General features: G+C 48.7%; 2 protein-coding genes across 7 annotated transcripts in view; one reads left to right on the plus strand and one right to left on the minus strand.

The window, feature by feature from the left end:
• Positions 1–363: 363 nt before the first annotated feature.
• Positions 364–13,449, minus strand: oat (ornithine aminotransferase). Its single transcript, XM_079595617.1, has 10 exons — positions 13,310–13,449; positions 11,199–11,420; positions 8,100–8,324; positions 7,907–8,002; positions 6,404–6,531; positions 4,685–4,807; positions 4,317–4,445; positions 4,121–4,234; positions 847–991; positions 364–618 (listed from the first exon to the last, which is right to left on the minus strand). The coding sequence occupies exons 2-10, from the start codon at positions 11,407–11,409 to the stop codon at positions 458–460; spliced, it is 1,332 nt and encodes a 443-aa protein (XP_079451743.1). The 5' UTR covers positions 11,410–11,420; positions 13,310–13,449; the 3' UTR covers positions 364–457.
• Positions 13,450–13,459: 10 nt separating this feature from the next.
• The window catches only part of lhpp (phospholysine phosphohistidine inorganic pyrophosphate phosphatase), a gene marked incomplete at its 5' end in the record, with an annotated part of 7,573 nt that continues 3,264 nt past the window's right edge, over positions 13,460–17,768 (plus strand). For 3 of the 6 annotated variants that reach the window (XR_013795695.1, XR_013795696.1, XM_079595618.1), the window contains 4 exons: positions 13,460–13,619; positions 13,840–14,026; positions 17,287–17,474; positions 17,652–17,768. The exon at positions 17,652–17,768 is cut by the window's right edge and continues 37 nt beyond it. Coding sequence is in view for 3 of the 6 variants with exons in the window: in XM_079595618.1 (XP_079451744.1) it covers positions 13,460–13,619; positions 13,840–14,026; positions 17,287–17,474; positions 17,652–17,768 (652 nt within the window). Of the gene's footprint in view, positions 13,620–13,813; positions 14,027–17,286; positions 17,475–17,651 lie in introns of all 6 variants that reach the window. The other 3 variants (XR_013795697.1, XM_079595620.1, XM_079595619.1) reach the window with 2 other exon arrangements.

The following is a 17,768-nucleotide window of genomic DNA, read 5'->3' on the forward strand; positions in this document are numbered from 1 at the left end:
TGATCACACTTCATTTGATTAAACGTTCCTTAAACGTTCTACAGGAAGCACACACACACACACACACACACACACACACACACACACACACACACACACCAACATTAATGTCTGCCGTTAAAGTGCACGATTCTCTCATCACAGGGAGAAAAACTCATTTCTTCAAAGTGGCCACATGAACATGTCAGACTTGGTAAAAACGAACACTCTGTGAACGAGTGAACACAGCAGCGCTCCAGGAACGACCGCGCACCGTCACCAGAGTTAAAACAGAGCGTCGTCTGTTCGGGAGAAACTGTCACTGAGAATGAACACCGAGCAGAGAGAGTCCGAGCTCGACCTGAACGCCTGTAACCGCTAAAACATGAAGGCTAAAAGCAGACAGAATTACAGCTCAGAGGCTAAAAGCAGACAGAATTACAGCTCAGATGATGATGATGATGATGATGAAGAGGGTTTAAAACGACATGATGGTCCTGCTGATGATGTCCACACTCTCTCTGACCTCGTCTTCGTTTATAACGAGGGGCGGAGCCAGTCTGATGATGTCACCATGTGTGGGCTTTGCTAGCAGGCCGTTGTCACGGAGACGCAGACACACCCGCCACGCATCATAGTCTGAGAGAGATCAAAAGATTAAAAGTAGATTATCACACACACACTCGTGCACACACACTCGCGCACACACACTCGCGCACACACACTCGCGCACACACACTCGCGCACACACACTCGCGCGCGCACACACTCGCGCGCACACACACTCCCGCGCACACACACACACACACACACACTCACACACACACTCACACACACACTCACACTCACACTCACACTCACACTCACCTTTGGTCTCGTTGATGATGATGGCGTTCAGGAGGCCTTTCCCACGAACGCCGCTCACGATCTCTCGGGGGAGTTTGTTGAGTTCGGCTCGCAGGATCTGACCCATCCGGTCAGCGTTAGCAGCCAAACCCTCCTCCTCTAGAACCTGCAGAAACCAGAGAGAAGATGAGACGCACACTCACACTCACTCACTCTCAACACTCACTCTCACTCTCACACTCACTCACTCTCACACTCACTCACTCTCAACACTCACTCTCACACTCACTCACTCTCAACACTCACTCTCACACTCACTCACTCTCAACACTCACTCTCACTCTCACACTCACTCACTCACTCTCACACTCACTCACTCACTCTCTCACACTCACTCACTCTCACACTCTCTCACTCTCACTCACTCACTCACTCTCACACTCACTCACTCTCACACTCACTCACTCACTCACTCTCACACTCACTCACTCACTCACTCTCACTCTCACTCACTCACTCACTCTCACTCACTCTCACTCTCACACTCACTCACTCTCACACTCACTCACTCACTCACTCTCACACTCACTCACTCACTCACTCTCACTCTCACTCACTCACTCACTCTCACACTCACTCACTCTCACACTCACTCACTCACTCACTCACTCACTCTCACACTCACTCACTCACTCTCTCACACTCACTCACTCACTCTCACTCTCACACTCACTCACTCACTCTCACACTCACTCACTCACTCTCTCACACTCACTCACTCTCACACTCTCTCACTCTCACTCACTCACTCACTCTCACACTCACTCACTCTCACACTCACTCACTCTCACACTCACTCACTCACTCACTCTCACTCACTCACTCACTCTCACACTCACTCACTCTCAACACTCACTCTCACTCTCACACTCACTCACTCTCACACTCACTCACTCACTCTCACACTCACTCACTCTCACACTCACTCACTCACACTCACTCACTCTCACACTCACTCACTCTCACACTCACTCTCACACTCACTCACTCTCACACTCACTCACTCACACTCACTCACTCACACTCACTCACTCTCACACTCACTCACTCTCACACTCACTCACTCTCACACTCACTCACTCTCACACTCACTCACTCTCACACTCACTCACTCTCACACTCACTCACTCTCACACTCACTCACTCTCACACTCACTCACTCTCACACTCACTCTCACTCTCACACTCACTCTCACTCTCACACTCACTCACTCTCACACTCACTCACTCTCACACTCACTCTCACTCACTCTCACACTCACTCACTCACTCTCACACTCGCTCTCACACTCACTCTCACACTCACTCACTCTCACTCACTCTCACACTCACTCACTCTCACACTCACACTCACTCTCACTCACTCACTCACTCTCACACTCACTCACTCACTCTCACACTCACTCTCACACTCACTCACTCTCACACTCACTCACTCTCACACTCACTCACTCACTCACTCTCACACTCACTCACTCACTCACTCTCACACTCACTCACTCACTCACTCTCACTCACTCACTCACTCTCACACTCACTCACTCTCAACACTCACTCTCACTCTCACACTCACTCACTCACTCTCACACTCACTCACACTCACTCACTCACTCTCACACTCACTCACACTCTCACACTCACTCACTCACTCTCACACTCACTCACTCTCACACTCACTCACTCACACTCACTCACTCTCACACTCACTCACTCACTCTCACACTCACTCACTCACACTCACTCACTCTCACACTCACTCACTCTCACACTCACTCACTCTCACACTCACTCACTCTCACACTCACTCACTCTCACACTCACTCTCACACTCACTCACTCTCACACTCACTCACTCTCACACTCACTCTCACACTCACTCTCACTCACTCTCACTCACTCTCACACTCACTCACTCACTCTCACACTCACTCACTCACTCTCACACTCACTCACTCACTCTCACACTCACTCACTCACTCTCACACTCACTCTCACACTCACTCACTCTCACACACACTCACTCTCACACTCACTCTCTCTCACTCTCACTCTCACTCACTCTCACACTCACTCACTCTCACACTCGCTCTCACACTCACTCTCACACTCACTCTCACACTCACTCACTCTCACTCACTCTCACACTCACTCACTCTCACACTCACTCTCACACTCACTCTCACACTCACTCTCACTCACTCACTCACTCTCACACTCACTCACTCACTCTCACACTCACTCTCACACTCACTCACTCTCACACTCACTCACTCACTCTCACACTCACTCACTCTCACACTCACTCACTCTCACACTCACTCACTCTCACACTCACTCACTCTCACACTCACTCACTCTCACACTCACTCACTCTCACACTCACTCACTCTCACACTCACTCACTCTCACACTCACTCACTCTCTCTCACTCACTCTCACACTCACTCACTCTCACACTCACTCACTCTCACACTCACTCACTCTCACACTCACTCACTCTCACACTCACTCACTCTCACACTCACTCACTCTCACACTCACTCACTCACTCTCACACTCACTCACACTCACTCACTCTCACACTCACTCACACTCACTCTCTCACACTCACTCACTCTCTCACACTCACTCTCACACTCACTCTCACACTCACTCACTCTCACTCACACTCACTCACACTCACTCACTCTCACTCACACTCACTCTCACACTCACTCTCACACTCACTCTCACACTCACTCTCACACTCACTCTCACACTCACTCTCACACTCACTCTCACACTCACTCTCACACTCACTCTCACACTCACTCTCACACTCACTCTCACACTCACTCACACTCACTCTCACACTCACTCTCACACTCACTCTCACACTCACTCTCACTCTCACACTCACTCTCACACTCACTCTCACTCTCACAGTCACAGTCACTCTCACAGTCACTCTCACAGTCACTCTCACACTCACTCTCACACTCTCTCTCACACTCTCTCTCACTCTCACTCTCACAGTCACTCTCACAGTCACTCTCACACTCACTCTCACACTCACTCTCACACTCACTCTCACACTCACTCTCTCACACTCACTCTCTCACACTCACTCTCTCACACACACTCACTCACTCACTCACTCACTCACTCACTCACTCACTCACTCACTCACTCACTCACTCACTCACTCACTCACACTCTCACACTCTCACACTCTCACACTCTCACACACACACACCTCTAGAGCGGCGATGGCGACGCGGCAGGCCAGAGGGTTTCCTCCATACGTGGATCCGTGTTCTCCGGGTTTGATGGTCAACATCACCTCATCATCACACAGAACAGCAGACACCTGAAACACACACACATCAAGAAGTGCCTCCTATAAACCACCACATGAGTGTGATGCGTGCCGACGTGTGTGTGAGACTCACAGGATACACTCCTCCCGACAGAGCTTTACCCAGAACCACCACATCTGGTCTTACGTCCTCATGATCCACAGCCAATCGGCGGCCGGTACGGGCCAGACCGGTCTGAACCTCATCCGCGATGAACAGAACCTGCAACACACACACTACTGAGTTACAACACACACACTACTGAGTTACAACACACACACTACTGAGTTACAACACACACACTACTGAGTTACAACACACACACTACTGAGTTACAACACAGAGACATAGACGTGTGTGAGTGTGAGAGAGAGAGAGAGAGAGTGTGAGAGTGAGAGAGTGATTGAAGTGTGTGTGAGAGTGATTGAAGTGTGTGTGTGTGTGTGTGTGTGTGTACTTGCATTGTGTTTAGTGCACAGCTCTCGGACTTTAGTGAGGTAACCAGCATCAGGGACGACGACACCTGCCTCACCCTGGATGGGCTCCACCATGAACGCAGCCACGTGTGGATCCTGCAGCGCTTTCTGTACCACACACACACACACACACACATTAATATGAATTAATATTATTACAATCATTATTATATATTTAATACAGCACTACTACAATTTTAAACGGTGAAACTTACATGTATGGCTCTCTTCATTTTTTAATAATTGTCAAACTTTTACTTTGCAGTTTTACACAAACTGCATTTATTGGAGTCAGGGATTTAACAGCGAACAAACATTTAAGATCTGAAAATCTCCAAGTGTTCCTGGTGAGTAAGCGTGTGCATGTGTGTGTGTGTACTCTTGTTTATGTGATTAATGAGGAAACAAATGTGTATAAATGACATAAAAAAAACATTTTTTATTAAAAATGTAAAAATGCAGAATGTTTCCTGAGATGGCCAAGTTTAGGGATAGGGGCAGTGTGTGTGTGTGTGTGTGTGTGTGTGTGTGTGCGTGATGGGCAGGTTCAGGGATGGGGCAGTGTGTGTGTGTGTGTGTGTGTGTGTGTGTGATGGGCAGGTTTAGGGATAGGGGCAGTGTGTGTGTGTGTGTGTGTGAGTGTGTGTGTGTGTGTGTGTGTGTGTGTGTGTGTGTGTGTGTGTGTGTGTGTGTGATGGGCAGGTTTAGGGATAGGGGCAGTGTGTGTGTGTGTGTGAGATGGGCAGGTTTAGGGATAGGGGCAGTGTGTGTGTGTGTGTGTGTGTGTGTGTGTGTGTGTGAGATGGGCAAGTTTAGGGATAGGGGCAGTGTGTGTGTGTGTGTGTGTGTGAGATGGGCAGGTTTAGGGATAGGGGCAGTGTGTGTGTGTGTGATGGGCAGGTTTAGGGATAGGGGCAGTGTGTGTGTGTGTGTGTGTGTGTGTGATGGGCAGGTTTAGGGATAGGGGCAGTGTGTGTGTGTGTGAGATGGGCAGGTTTAGGGATAGGGGCAGTGTGTGTGTGTGTGTGAGATGGGCAGGTAGGGATAGGGGCAGTGTGTGTGTGTGTGTGTGTGTGTGTGTGTGTGTGTGTGTGTGTGTGTGTGTGTGTGATGGGCAGGTTTAGGGATAGGGGCAGTGTGTGTGTGTGTGTGAGATGGGCAGGTTTAGGGATAGGGACAGTGTGTGTGTGTGTGATGGGCAGGTTTAGGGATAGGGGCAGTGTGTGTGTGTGTGTGTGTGTGAGATGGGCAGGTTTAGGGATAGGGGCAGTGTGTGTGTGTGTGTGAGATGGGCAGGTTTAGGGATAGGGGCAGTGTGTGTGTGTGTGTGTGATGGGCAGGTAGGGATAGGGGCAGTGTGTGTGTGTGTGTGTGATGGGCAGGTTTAGGGATAGGGGCAGTGTGTGTGTGTGTGTGTGTGAGATGGGCAGGTTTAGGGATAGGGGCAGTGTGTGTGTGTGTGTGTGTGTGTGTGATGGGCAGGTTTAGGGATAGGGGCAGTGTGTGTGTGTGTGTGTGTGTGTGTGATGGGCAGGTTTAGGGATAGGGGCAGTGTGTGTGTGTGTGTGTGTGTGTGTGATGGGCAGGTTTAGGGATAGGGGCAGTGTAAGGAGAGAGAATATACAGTTTGTACAGTATAAAAACCATTACGCCTATGGAGAGTCCTCATACTGTAGTTGCACCAACTTGTGTGTGTGTCTTTACCTCCAGTGCAGTGATGTCATTATACGGGACCAGCTGGAACCCGGGCATGAACGGGCCGAACCCCTCGTGGCTGCTGGGGTCTGTGGAGCTGGAGATCGCCGCCAGCGTACGGCCCCAGAAATTCCCCACTGCAGGACACACACACACACACACACACACACACACACACACAGTCATGAACGTGTAATAATGTGTGATACGTTATTATATGTAACTATTATACACAAAAGTCGACAGTAATGAAGAGTTATTAGCGTGTGGCGTGTTTGATGTCCGGTGTTGCGGAGCAGAAGCACATGATCACGTGTCTCTCGGTCTCCTCAGAGTTATGTTGGGTTTTCTCCTCAGCGTAAGAAGAAGAGCTTCATCTATCACCGTTTTCTTGTTCGTAGAGTTAGTTTGTGAAGTAAATATATAGCCTATAATCTGTGAGTTTACAGTTTATTGTCTTTTTTTAATGGCGGGTTGCCAGTGTTTCGCGTGCGTTCGGCCAATCAGAGATCACTAGCGTCACTGTAGTTCCTATAGCGCTGGTGTACACCGACTCTGAAGGAGGAGGACATTAGTTCCTCGAGCTTAAACCGTTCCTAGTTCCTGCGGAGCGAACACGCCGACACCCGGGAACTGCCGCCGATAGTGCTAGCAGCGCTGAAGAGCTCCTCCGTTTATTACCTCATGCTAACCCAATCCTAGTAGCTGAGATCTAGAAGTACATCCCCTTAGTCTTACATTGCTCATCATTTCTCACGTCTGCACAAGCTTAACATGAAGGGGTGCAACAGTAGCCTATGTATCGTGGATATTTCACCCAAAATAAAAAATGACTATTATTAGAGATCTAGTGTCAGTGCTACATTAACATACTATATATAATCATGCGATGGGGGAATATGTGTGTCCTGATAATGCCGGACGACTTTACCAGTAAAAAGTGGCCAATATTATTGTAAATATATCCCGTCAGTGACCGAGATCAAGCATATTCATCTACAATAATCCTGTGTTTTCATCTTCAGGATCATGAATATTGTATCCTGGTGTCTCTATGGTCCTGTGCTTTGGGTTTCCAGCACTGAGTCCAACACTACTCATTCACACACACAATGTAATATCAAATTTAGCATTTTAATCAACTGTACATTTTTTGTTAACATTATCACATTTGCAACCTTTACTTTGCACTGTATTATATTTCCTTTTTATTCTAAACTGTTCTTATGTCTTTTGACTATTTGTATTCTGTGTAAAGCACTTTGAATCTCCATCGTGTATGAGATGTGCTATGTAAATAAACTTGCCTCGCCACATGTCTTGGAATATTGCAATAATACTGTATGGAGAGTTCAGTTTGGGGATATGTATTGAATCGTGACATGAGGGTCGCGTTACACCGCTAGCAACATGAAAACAACTGTTAGTTCTTTGATACGTCAGGAGGTCTGAGGCATCGGTCCTCGTCTCAATCCAGAGTCAGAAGATCTGAGTAACGATTCAGGGACTCACTCGCGAAAACGATCTTGGCCTCATTCTTCGGGACGCCCTTGACAGTGTAGGCCCACTTACGGGCGAGCTTACAGGCCGTCTCTCCACCCTCCACACCTGCAACACACACACACACACACACACACACACACACACGCATCACACGCTGCGCTCACGGACCCGCACAGGAGTGTGTGTTCGGGCGGAGGCGCACCTGTGTTCATGGGCAGCACCTTGTCGTACCCGAACAGGCCGGTGATGTACTGCTCGTAGGCGCCCAGCTGGTCGTTGTAGAAGGCTCTGGACGTGAGCGTGAGTCTGGAGGCCTGAGCCGTCAGCGCGGCGATGATCTTCGGGTGACAGTGACCCTGGTTTACGGCGCTGTACGCGCTCAAGAAGTCGACGTACCGGCGGCCCTCCACGTCCCACAGGTGAACCCCTGCAGAGGTCAAGGGTCAAGTTTTAGAACACAAGTTTAACACAACCGTATGCTTTACAATACAACAAAATAAATCAATAAAAAAATCTTTAGTAGAAAGAAAGTTTTTGACTTTTGCTATAAATGAAAAAACTATAAGGTCAGGGGTCTCATTTAGAAAAGTGATCCGTACTAAAAGTGTACGTGCGCCAAACCTTATAAAAGCGTGTGTACGGCAGAACCTGCGATACATGTCCTCTATAAACCCAGTCAGCGGAGGATTGTGTATAGTATAGAGACAGAGCGCATTAGGCCACGCCCACACCGGGGGGGAAACAATCCAACCGTCTCCATTGACTTGATTCTGTGTGAAGCTGCCTCCTCGTCATTTCTGACATACAACAAATAACAAAACAATGTCTAAACACTGCTGTGTGACGAGGTGTACAGCAAACAAGCTAAAACCCCAGAAGTACGTTGATAAGCTGTCGAGTGATTACGGAGCGCCTCCTGCTGGAACCTCTGTGTAAACACTGCAAACCTGTACTAATACTAGTGTGGATTTTTTCTACAATATTCACTCATGACGGTAAAATAGGGCATTCCAAGTCAATCTACTGCAGTATTTCCTCTCTCAATCAGCAGAAGATGTGGTTAACACAGTCATGTACTGTAACGCCCAGCACTATTCAGTCTTACAATTAATGAAGTAAACGGTGTCATATGAAGCGTGTTCAGACGTGGCTGACAGCATCCACTAGTGTACTGGTGTGTGTATGTGTTAGGAACTTTAGGAAGGGAACCATTTCCTTATTAATAACAGGTTAAAATCATTAACACATTTCAACACCCGCCCCAGTCATCTTACACTTGATGGATGACGAACAGCGAGACACACAGGTTTTTCCTGTTATCTCTGTAAAGCTGCTGTGAAACACTCTGTATCGTTTAAACAGCTGTAGAAATAAAGCTGACTAGATGAGTCTCTACTGTGATATCACTGAGAGCTGCTTATGTTCTGAACAGCATGAGTGCAAATATGATACTGATTATATACAATAGTTCAATAAATTAAGAAGTTTAAATTGAGTCACATTTTAGACAATATTTGCTCTGTCCCAAATGGCATCCTAAGCACTCGCGGTCTTCCTCTGAGTCCTGGAGTGAGGCGTGTGGAGTGAGGCGTGTGGAGTGAGGCGTGTGGAGTGAGGCGTGTGGAGTGTGGAGTGAGGAGTGTGGAGTGAGGAGTGTGGAGTGAGGAGTGTGGAGTGAGGCGTGTGGAGTGAGGCGTGTGGAGTGAGTGTGGAGTGAGGCGTGTGGAGTGAGGCGTGTGGAGTGAGGCGTGTGGAGTGAGGCGTGTGGAGTGAGGCGTGTGGAGTGAGGCGTGTGGAGTGAGGCGTGTGGAGTGAGGCGTGTGGAGTGTGGAGTGAGGAGTGTGGAGTGAGGCGTGTGGAGTGAGGCGTGTGGAGTGAGGCGTGTGGAGTGAGGAGTGTGGAGTGAGGCGTGTGGAGTGAGGCGTGTGGAGTGTGGAGTGAGGAGTGTGGAGTGAGGAGTGTGGAGTGAGGCGTGTGGAGTGAGGCGTGTGGAGTGAGTGAGGCGTGTGGAGTGAGGCGTGTGGAGTGAGTGAGGAGTGTGGAGTGAGGAGTGTGGAGTGAGGAGTGTGGAGTGAGGCGTGTGGAGTGAGGCGTGTGGAGTGAGTGAGGCGTGTGGAGTGAGTGAGGCGTGTGGAGTGAGGCGTGTGGAGTGAGGCGTGTGGAGTGAGTGAGGCGTGTGGAGTGAGGAGTGTGGAGTGAGGAGTGTGGAGTGAGGCGTGTGGAGTGAGTGAGGCGTGTGGAGTGAGGCGTGTGGAGTGAGTGAGGCGTGTGGAGTGAGGCGTGTGGAGTGAGGCGTGTGGAGTGAGTGCGGCGTGTGGAGTGAGGCGTGTGGAGTGAGGCGTGTGGAGTGAGGAGTGTGGAGTGAGGCGTGTGGAGTGAGGAGTGAGGAGTGTGGCGTGTGGAGTGAGGCGTGTGGAGTGAGGCGTGTGTCTGCGTGTGGAGTGAGGCGTGTGGAGTGAGGCGTGTGTCTGCGTGTGGAGTGAGGCGTGTGGAGTGAGGCGTGAGGAGTGTGGCGTGTGGAGTGAGGCGTGTGGAGTGAGGCGTGTGGAGTGAGTGAGGCGTGTGGAGTGAGGAGTGTGGAGTGAGGCGTGTGGAGTGAGTGAGGCGTGTGGAGTGAGGAGTGTGGAGTGAGGCGTGTGGAGTGAGTGAGGCGTGTGGAGTGAGGCGTGTGGAGTGAGGAGTGTGGAGTGAGGCGTGTGGAGTGAGTGAGGCGTGTGGAGTGAGGAGTGTGGAGTGAGGCGTGTGGAGTGAGTGAGGCGTGTGGAGTGAGGCGTGTGGAGTGAGGAGTGTGGAGTGAGGCGTGTGGAGTGAGTGAGGCGTGTGGAGTGAGGAGTGTGGAGTGAGGCGTGTGGAGTGAGTGAGGCGTGTGGAGTGAGGAGTGTGGAGTGAGGCGTGTGGAGTGAGTGAGGCGTGTGGAGTGTGGAGTGAGTGTGGAGTGAGTGTGGAGTGAGTGTGGAGTGAGTGTGGAGTGAGTGTGGAGTGAGTGTGGAGTGAGTGTGGAGTGAGTGTGGAGTGAGGCGTGTGGAGTGAGGCGTGTGTCTGCGTGTGGAGTGAGGCGTGTGGAGTGAGGCGTGTGGAGTGAGGCGTGTGGAGTGAGGCGTGTGGAGTGAGGCGTGTGTCTGCGTGTGGAGTGAGGCGTGTGGAGTGAGGCGTGTGTCTGCGTGTGGAGTGAGGCGTGTGGAGTGAGGCGTGTGTCTGCGTGTGGAGTGAGTGTGGAGTGAGGCGTGTGGAGTGAGGAGTGTGGAGTGAGGCGTGTGGAGTGAGGCGTGTGGAGTGCACAGTGAAGCTCGTGGTTGGTTACCCTCTCCTCGCTCCAGGGCCACGGGCAGCGGGTGGTAGTTGTGAGCACCGTAACGATCCTCGCGAGCAAACACCTCCTCTGACGTCAGCTGACGCTCCTCGTGTTTTACTCTGGAGGCGGCGGAGGACGTGCGTGTCCCAGAATGCACTGCGCGGGTCAGGGCGGGCGTCACTCTGCCCACGCCTCTCATCAGAGTCTTCATGCGGTTCATGGCGGATCGTTCTGACAGAGAAACAATGTGAGAGCATTTATTACAGTTTAGTTCAATAAACAAAATACAAAACTCAGCGTTTAGAATCGAGCTGCCTTGCGATATCGTGTAGAAACACACTGCCCATAATCTGCTTGAACACGGACACTGTAGCGGAGTGAAAATTATGATATCATGGAAAGTCTGCTAGATGAATAAATGTAACTGCAGGGTTTCATTAATGAAATATATATGTCTCTATTCATGTTCCTGATGTTATTGTGAATGATTCATCAGAGAGGGTATTCTATTATACACTTTTCACCTTCAGATCAATTGCTCATGGAGAAAATCAACTCCCACGGTTTATTATTTAATATACCGCATGTACGAGTCACACCACTGACATTTTCCTATGAATTTCCATAATTATCAGAACGGTCGACATCAGTTGCCAAAACATCAGTGACATTACAGAGAAAAACCAAATCATCATATGTAATATATCCACATGACCAATATCCAAGTGAAGAACATGTGGGAGTTGTTTGGATGGTTGTGGTTTGCTATTGGCTGATCTTGTGTGAGTGACAGGTTATAGCCCCGCCCTCGTCATCAGTGAAGAGAAGCTGCAAGAGGAACTTACTCTCATTCAACACTATTAACACAATGATGATGTGCACCCATAAATCATTTACAATGAACACAGACAAGAGTCACAGATGTTGATTTCATGGGGATTTTAACTCTCACTGCAAAAGTTTCAGCTTCTGTTTACCGTATAGAATCGTGAGTTTATCCATCAACATGAACGGATGAAAATAGCTTCATCCCCGTTTCTGAGAGCAGTGATGATGATGAAGTCACATGTCTGTCCGGAGAGGAGCACGTGTCCTCTGGAGCGAGTGAAAGAAACTGATGAACCGGCAGAATCCAACAAACCATCAGGCGTTCCTCATCCAGACGCAGATCCGCTGGTCATGACATCTTCATCATCATCATCATCATCATCTTCATCATCTTCATCATCATCATCATCATCATCATCATCGTGTCTAGTGTTTCTCCAGATCCAGCGGCTTTTATACTCATAATACTGCTACATTAATGTTCAATTATTTCATTTCTCAATCACATGATCATGTCTATAGATAATAGAAAGAACCAGAAAGAAGCAAACATCCAATAAACACTCAGTCACTCCCCATCAGACCTACACACATGTATATAATGTTCCATTTCTAAATTCAGTTGTTACATTATTTCTGTATTATAATCTTTTTATTTATTTATCATTATTATTCTTTATGATCTCAAATAAGCAAATATCATCAGTCTCGTTCTGCTCAGAGACTCTCATCAATTATTAAACTGATTCGCAGCAACTTTTCAACAAGTGTCAGTATTATTGGAGGCGTGTGATCACGTGATGTCTCGCACGTCAGTTGATTGGCTGAACACTCACTGCCCTCAAAACACCCACCACGAGCGCTGCCAGGGTTAAATAAAGACACACACACACACACACACACACAGATAATAAATATATAATAATAACGAATATAGTTACACAGCAGTCCAAAGAAGTTCAATAAAATAACTACATAAAATAAAATGTATATCACTGACTACTAGACTCGCAGTGAATCCTACATGAATCAGTTCTCACACACACACACACACACACACACACACACACACACACACACACACAGCGAGAGGGACCTCATCGCCCTCATGTTTATCACTGAAGTTGATGTGAGCTCATCCTCGTCTTATCAATATTCATCAGCCCTCCCGTCTCGCGCTGTAATCTGATGTAACACCCGTGTGGTGTTTCTCTCGTCACGTAACGCGCGATAACCCGCTTCAGTGTGTGTTTATGAGTGTGTTTATGAGTGTGTTTATGAGTGTGTTTTACCTGCTGCGGGTCCGTGCGGGTCGAGTCTGCTCTGCTGCGTGTCGCGCGCCGCCTATACACGGATTATTCAAATGAACGCAAACACGTCACTCTGCGTCATGACGCAACTCGCTTCAGCGCTGATCAACGTTGAGCGGTTTCTGCAGAAATATGGAACATTTCTTTAAAAAACATTTAATGACACACTTTAATGGTTTTATTGCACCTGTAAGTGATGGAGTTCGAGTGATTGAGCGCGTGACGACGAGGCCCAGGACAGACGCAGAGTGTGACGCAATACTGACGCAGGGTTGCCTCGAGATGTCTAATGGTAATATTATACATTGGTAATGTATTTCCCCTGCTGTAGTTTAAAATCAAAATATATAAATATTGTCCAAAATATTTTGTTTAGGCAAAATTAATGATTAAATTAATAATATTACAAACATATTATTGTTTTTACAAAAACAAACGAAAATACAATACAAGCGTTCATACAACGAATACATTTAATTAATAAAGGTAATTTTTCGTGGGACGTGCGACAGAAGAACTTCACTTCCCAGAAGGCCGTGCGCCGCGCATGCGCAGCAGCGTCAGCAGAATGGCAGCCGCGAGCGGAATGGAGTGGTTGAAGAGTGTGAAAGGAGTGATATTAGACATGTGTGGAGTTCTGTATGACAGTGGAGAAGGAGGAGGACAAGCGATCCCCGGATCTATAGAAGCAGTGAAGCGGTATATCTATCTATCTATCTATCTATCTATCTATCTATCTATCTATCTATCTATCTATCTATCTATCTATCTATCTATCTATCTATCTATCTGTCTGTCTGTCTGTCTGTCTGTCTGTCTGTCTATCTATCTATCTATCTATCTATCTATCTATCTATCTATCTATCTATCTATCTATCTATATATATATATATCCTGTGCATATACAAACTTTCTCAATGCATACTACTATACTAATCTTATTATTTCTGCCATATCTTTATGAAAAATGTAATTTGATTTGATTTATGGTCTATAGTGGTGGACCGGATCACAAAATTGTAACTTTGCTTTTCATTTATTACTTAAAGCCCCTTGAAGTTCTTCGATACCACAGCAACGAGCTGATAAAGAAACTAATAAATGATGATAAAACTGATAAAGTTCAAACATTATTAAAAACAAGTGCGTCATTTCCAGTGCGTCATTCCCAGTGCGTCATTTCCAGTGCGTCATTCCCAGTGCGTCATTCCCAGTGCGTCATTCCCAGTGCGTCATTCCCAGTGCGTCATTCCCAGTGCGTCATTCCCAGTGCTTCATTCCCAGTGCGTCATTCCCAGTGCGTCATTTCCAGTGCGTCATTCCCAGTGCGTCATTTCCAGTGCGTCATTCCCAGTGCGTCATTCCCAGTGCGTCATTCCCAGTGCTTCATTCCCAGTGCTTCATTCCCAGTGCGTCATTTCCAGTGCGTCATTCCCAGTGCGTCATTCCCAGTGCTTCATTCCCAGTGCGTCATTCCCAGTGCTTCATTCCCAGTGCTTCATTCCCAGTGCTTCATTCCCAGTGCGTCATTCCCAGTGCTTCATTCCCAGTGCTTCATTTCCAGTGCGTCATTCCCAGTGCGTCATTCCCAGTGCGTCATTTCCAGTGCGTCATTCCCAGTGCGTCATTCCCAGTGCTTCATTCCCAGTGCGTCATTCCCAGTGCTTCATTCCCAGTGCTTCATTCCCAGTGCGTCATTTCCAGTGCGTCATTCCCAGTGCTTCATTCCCAGTGCGTCATTTCCAGTGCGTCATTCCCAGTGCTTCATTCCCAGTGCGTCATTCCCAGTGCTTCATTCCCAGTGCGTCATTCCCAGTGCGTCATTCCCAGTGCGTCATTCCCAGTGCTTCATTCCCAGTGCGTCATTCCCAGTGCTTCATTCCCAGTGCTTCATTCCCAGTGCGTCATTTCCAGTGCGTCATTCCCAGTGCTTCATTCCCAGTGCGTCATTTCCAGTGCGTCATTCCCAGTGCTTCATTCCCAGTGCGTCATTCCCAGTGCTTCATTCCCAGTGCTTCATTCCCAGTGCGTCATTTCCAGTGCTTCATTCCCAGCGCTTCATTCCCAGTGCTTCATTCCCAGCGCTTCATTCCCAGTGCGTCATTCCCAGTGCGTCATTCCCAGTGCGTCATTTCCAGTGCGTCATTCCCAGTGCGTCATTCCCAGTGCTTGATTCCCAGTGCGTCATTCCCAGTGCTTCATTTCCAGTGCGTCATTCCCAGTGCTTCATTCCCAGTGCGTCATTCCCAGTGCTTCATTCCCAGTGCGTCATTTCCAGTGCGTCATTCCCAGTGCGTCATTCCCAGTGCGTCATTCCCAGTGCTTGATTCCCAGTGCGTCATTCCCAGTGCTTCATTTCCAGTGCGTCATTCCCAGTGCGTCATTTCCAGTGCGTCATTTCCAGTGCGTCATTCCCAGTGCTTGATTCCCAGTGCGTCATTCCCAGTGCGTCATTCCCAGTGCGTCATTCCCAGTGCTTCATTCCCAGTGCGTCATTCCCAGTGCGTCATTCCCAGTGCTTCATTCCCAGTGCGTCATTCCCAGTGCGTCATTCCCAGTGCTTCATTCCCAGTGCTTCATTCCCAGTGCGTCATTCCCAGTGCGTCATTCCCAGTGCTTCATTCCCAGTGCGTCATTCCCAGTGCTTCATTCCCAGTGCGTCATTCCCAGTGCGTCATTCCCAGTGCGTCATTCCCAGTGCTTCATTCCCAGTGCGTCATTCCCAGTGCGTCATTCCCAGTGCTTCATTCCCAGTGCGTCATTCCCAGTGCGTCATTCCCAGTGCGTCATTCCCAGTGCTTCATTCCCAGTGCTTCATTCCCAGTGCGTCATTCCCAGTGCGTCATTCCCAGTGCGTCATTCCCAGTGCGTCATTCCCAGTGCGTCATTCCCAGTGCGTCATTCCCAGTGCTTCATTCCCAGTGCGTCATTCCCAGTGCGTCATTCCCAGTGCTTCATTCCCAGTGCGTCATTCCCAGTGCTTCATTCCCAGTGCGTCATTCCCAGTGCTTCATTTTCCCAGTGCTTCATTCCCAGTGCGTCATTCCCAGTGCTTCATTCCCAGTGCTTCATTCCCAGTGCGTCATTCCCAGTGCGTCATTCCCAGTGCTTCATTTCCAGTGCGTCATTCCCAGTGCTTCATTCCCAGTGCTTCATTCCCAGTGCGTCATTCCCAGTGCTTCATTCCCAGTGCTTCATTCCCAGTGCGTCATTCCCAGTGCGTCATTCCCAGTGCGTCATTCCCAGTGCTTGATTCCCAGTGCTTGATTCCCAGTGCGTCATTCCCAGTGCTTCATTCCCAGTGCGTCATTCCCAGTGCTGAGGAATGTAACGCGTGCGATTAGCGTTCTTCAGTTTAGCGGGTTAGCGCAGTTGCGCAGCATCTGCTTTCTGTCGTCCTTTGGCTAGCGTTACTTTATATAATCACGTTCTTCTTCGTGCACAGGCGCGCCAGAATCGGCTTCTCTTTCGTGCTTGAACGAATAATAAGAGGAGTATCGAGTAGTATCGAGGAGTATCGAGGCGACACTAGTGTAGGGTGCACACATTTATTTAGTTTTCAAAGGTGGTTCGACTGAAGAAAGGTCGGCAAACCCTGCATTAGTATATTAGCTATTCTGTGCTGAGTATCCCACAATGCAATGCTCAGTGTTAAACTGAATTGATGCCGACTGTCATCATCTTTTACTCACTATCTGATCAGATAAAAACTAAACAATATACACAAATATAAAACAAAAGTTTGCGTGGGTGTGTCCACGCTTGTGTGTGTGCGTGCGCTTGTGTGTGTGTGCGCGTGTGTGCTTGTGTGTGTGTGCGTGTACTTGTGTGTGTGTGTGCGTGTACTTGTGTGTGTGCGTGTACTTGTGTGTGTGTGTGTGCGTGTACTTGTGTGTGTGCGTGCGTGTGTGTGTGCGTGTGCGTGTGCGTGCGCGCGCGTGTGTGTGTGTGTGTGTCAGGCTGATGGACTCGGGTCTGACCGTGCGCTTCTGCACTAACGAGACTCAGAGCACGCGTGAGCAGTTCGTGCAGAAGTTGCGTGTGATGGGCTTCGACATCAGCGTCAGTCACGTGTTCTCGCCCGCGCCCGCGCTCGTGCGCATCCTCCGAGAGAGACGCCTGAGGCCACACCTGCTGGTGCACGACGGTACTGCACTCATCATCATCATCACCTTCATCATCATAAACACTCTCATCACCTTCATCATCATAAACACTCTCATCACCTTCATCATCAACATCTTCATCGCAACACAAAGTTCCAGAGAAGAAAGATGTGTGTTTGCAGTGACGAGTGTGTGTGTGTGTGTGTGTGTGTTCTCAGGTCTGATGGCAGAGTTTGAGGGCGTGGACACGAGTTCTCCTAACTGTGTTGTGATTGGAGACGCTGCGGATAAATTCTCTTACCAGAACCTGAACGAGGCCTTCCGTGTTCTGATTG

The sequence above is a fragment of the Phoxinus phoxinus genome (genome assembly GCF_949152265.1).
Source record: "Phoxinus phoxinus genome assembly, chromosome: 21".
Taxonomy (NCBI): domain Eukaryota; kingdom Metazoa; phylum Chordata; class Actinopteri; order Cypriniformes; family Leuciscidae; genus Phoxinus; species Phoxinus phoxinus.

What these genes read in the sequence shown, in the direction of transcription:
- oat (XM_079595617.1), bottom strand. Translation starts at nt 11,409, where the DNA reads ATGAACCGCATGAAGACTCTGATGAGAGGCGTGGGCAGAGTGACGCCC. An exon ending in GGCCAAGATCGTTTTCGCGA is followed by an intron (nt 6,532 to 7,906) that starts GTGAGTCCCTGA and finishes TGTGTCCTGCAG; the next exon opens with TGGGGAATTTCTGGGGCCGT. An exon ending in ATGACATCACTGCACTGGAG is followed by an intron (nt 4,808 to 6,403) that starts GTAAAGACACAC and finishes TGTGTGGTACAG; the next exon opens with AAAGCGCTGCAGGATCCACA.